General features: G+C 48.4%; 1 protein-coding gene across 1 annotated transcript in view; it reads right to left on the minus strand.

Annotated features, from left to right (window-relative positions):
* Positions 1 to 2,452, minus strand: part of LAMC3 (laminin, gamma 3) — a 125,767-nt gene that overhangs the window by 74,270 nt on the left and 49,045 nt on the right. Inside the window, exon 8 of the mRNA XM_011971197.1 lies at positions 2,107 to 2,209. Within this exon, the coding sequence (XP_011826587.1) occupies positions 2,107 to 2,209 (103 nt within the window). The remainder of the gene's footprint in view (positions 1 to 2,106; positions 2,210 to 2,452) is intronic.

Below are 2,452 nucleotides of genomic sequence, written 5' to 3' on the forward strand. Positions count from 1 at the left end.
TATGCAAATATCCCCCCTTTCCTTAAAGTTCTGCCCACCAATGTCAGCATTCATCAGCAGCTCTTGCCTGTAGCAATTACCGCTGTGAGGTTTGAACAGTGGTTCTCTAGTTCCTTCATTTCTGCATTCATCACTTGGAATTCTTCTGCAAGGAAAGTTTGTCCCTTTATCCCCATCTATTTATGTATTCAATCGTCTATTTACATCAGGATGGATTTGTGGATTTGACTTTATTCTCTGGGTTATAATCCAATACTATCGTTGTTTATTTTGTTGCTCAAATTGTTTCAGTCCTGAGAGCTCTTTCATGTCGGCTCCTGTGTCCTTTTGACATGGGCCTGCATTCTGGTTTGGGTTGTTTTGTTTGTGTCTGTCTCTGTTTTTCAGCATTTCCTTGCTTCCTGGCACTATAAGACGCCTTGGACTTATCTTGTCTTTTTCCAGCCCCAGCCCCAGAATCAGCCACTTCTCCAAGCAGCTCTGGGGAATGTCAGACACAAAGCCAGGAAGAAGAGAGATAGTGTGTACCCAAGGATCTAAACCCATGTTTGTCTGCTGGCTGCACTGCTGGAGCTCGAAGGCCTCTTGAACACTTGAAAGAGGAAGTTTATGAACTTCATGGCATTGGGAGAGCCCCTTTGACTTGCAGAGCTTCAGAAGCCCCATTTGTACCATGATCAGACTGCAAAGATGGCAGACAGGCTCAAAATCCAGCTCAATGGGTAGGGGCTTCCTGAAGCAGGGTGTTAAGAAGGATCCTGAGGTTATAGTAGGGCTCATGGCCAAGACTGTTGTGCCCCATTAGTGATGTCTATTGTGGGTGTGAAAGGGGAGGGTTGTGATAGTGTTCCTTTAGTGATGTCTGCCGTGGGTATGCCATTAGTGATGTCTGCCGTGGTGTGAAAGGGGAGGGTTGATAGTGCTCCATTAGTGATGTCTGCTGTGGGTATGAAAGGGGAGGGTTGTGACAGTGCTCCCTTAGTGATGTCTGCCATGGGTATGCCATTAGTGGTGTCTTCTGTGGGTGTGAAAGCGGTGTGTGATGTCTGTGTGTGATGAGTGATGTCTGCTGTGGGAGTGAAAGTAGTAGTGCTCCATTAGTGATGTCTGCAATGGCTATGAAAGGGAAAGGTTGATAGGGTTCCATTAGTGATGCCTGCCGTGGCTGTGAAAGGCAAGGGTTGATAATGCTCCATTAGTGATGCCTGCTGTGGGTATGAAAGGGGGAGGTTGTGATAGTTCTCCCTTAGTGATGTTTGCCATGGTTATACCATTAGTGATGTCTGCTGTGGGTGTGAAAGGGGTGCATTGACAATGCTGCATGAGTGATGTCTGCCATGAGTGTGAAAAGGGAGGGTTGTGATAGTGCTCCATTAGTGATATCTGCTGTGGGTAAGAAAGGGGAAAGACTGTGGTAGTGCTCCTTTAGTGATCTTTACCATGGGTATAACATTAGTGATGTCTGCTGTGGGTGTGAAAGGGGTGTATTGACAGTGCTGCATGAGTAATGTCTACCATGAGTGTGAAAAGGGAGGACTGTGACAGGGCTCCATTAGTGATGTCTGCCGTGGGTGTGAAAGGATTATGATAGTGCTCCATTAGTGGTGTCAGTCATGGGTGTGAAAGGGGAGGGTTGATAATACTCCATGAGTGATGTTTTGCTGCGGGTGTGAAAAGGGCGGGTTGTGATAGTGCTCCATTAGCTATGTCTGCAGTGAGTGTGAAAGGGGAGGGCTGTGACAGTGCTCCATTAGTGATGTCTGCCACAGCACGTGGTAGTACGAGCACCATGTATTTGCTATTCCTGGATTAGATGGTCTCTCCTATTCTTCCAGCTCTTTCTTTTCAGGATTCTAAGCTAAGACATGTATTTTCTCAGCTTATGAATAATCAGTGGTGTTGGATCAAAGCATAAACAGTGCCATAAAGCTTTTGAGTAACTTCCTGTATGACAGATACATGGGGCTCCAGGAAGGGCACAGGGTGACAAGGTCACCCAAGTCCATGAAGACTGTGCCCCTTGCTCCTCCCGCACTCCACAGCTTTGGTACCTCACCAGTGAGCCCCCAGGTCACTTCCAGCAAGCTTACTGCTGGATTAGCTCACACACCTGTCACATAGGTTGCCTTCCACATTCTCTTTGCAGGGGCAGCGCCCACTGCGGGGGTCACAGGTGTCCAGGCTGCCAGCGGGATTGCAGGTGCAGGGTCTGCCAAAGAGACAGGACAAGGGGAAAACGGGCAATGAGCAACTTCAGAGTGGGAACAGCTCATCCTAGGAAGGGAGCATTCCCGGCTCCCAACATCAGGAGTGAGGCTGATGCAGGAGCCTTACCTGGCTTTACTGTTCCCATCTTGCCAAGGAAGTGACCCATCCATCACTGGTACACTGGTCCATCTGCCCACGAGCACACACCATCCAGGACCCTTCCATCTTCATCCACACACTCACT

This window comes from Mandrillus leucophaeus, unplaced genomic scaffold, assembly GCF_000951045.1.
Source record: "Mandrillus leucophaeus isolate KB7577 unplaced genomic scaffold, Mleu.le_1.0 Scaffold99, whole genome shotgun sequence".
NCBI classification, from domain to species: domain Eukaryota; kingdom Metazoa; phylum Chordata; class Mammalia; order Primates; family Cercopithecidae; genus Mandrillus; species Mandrillus leucophaeus.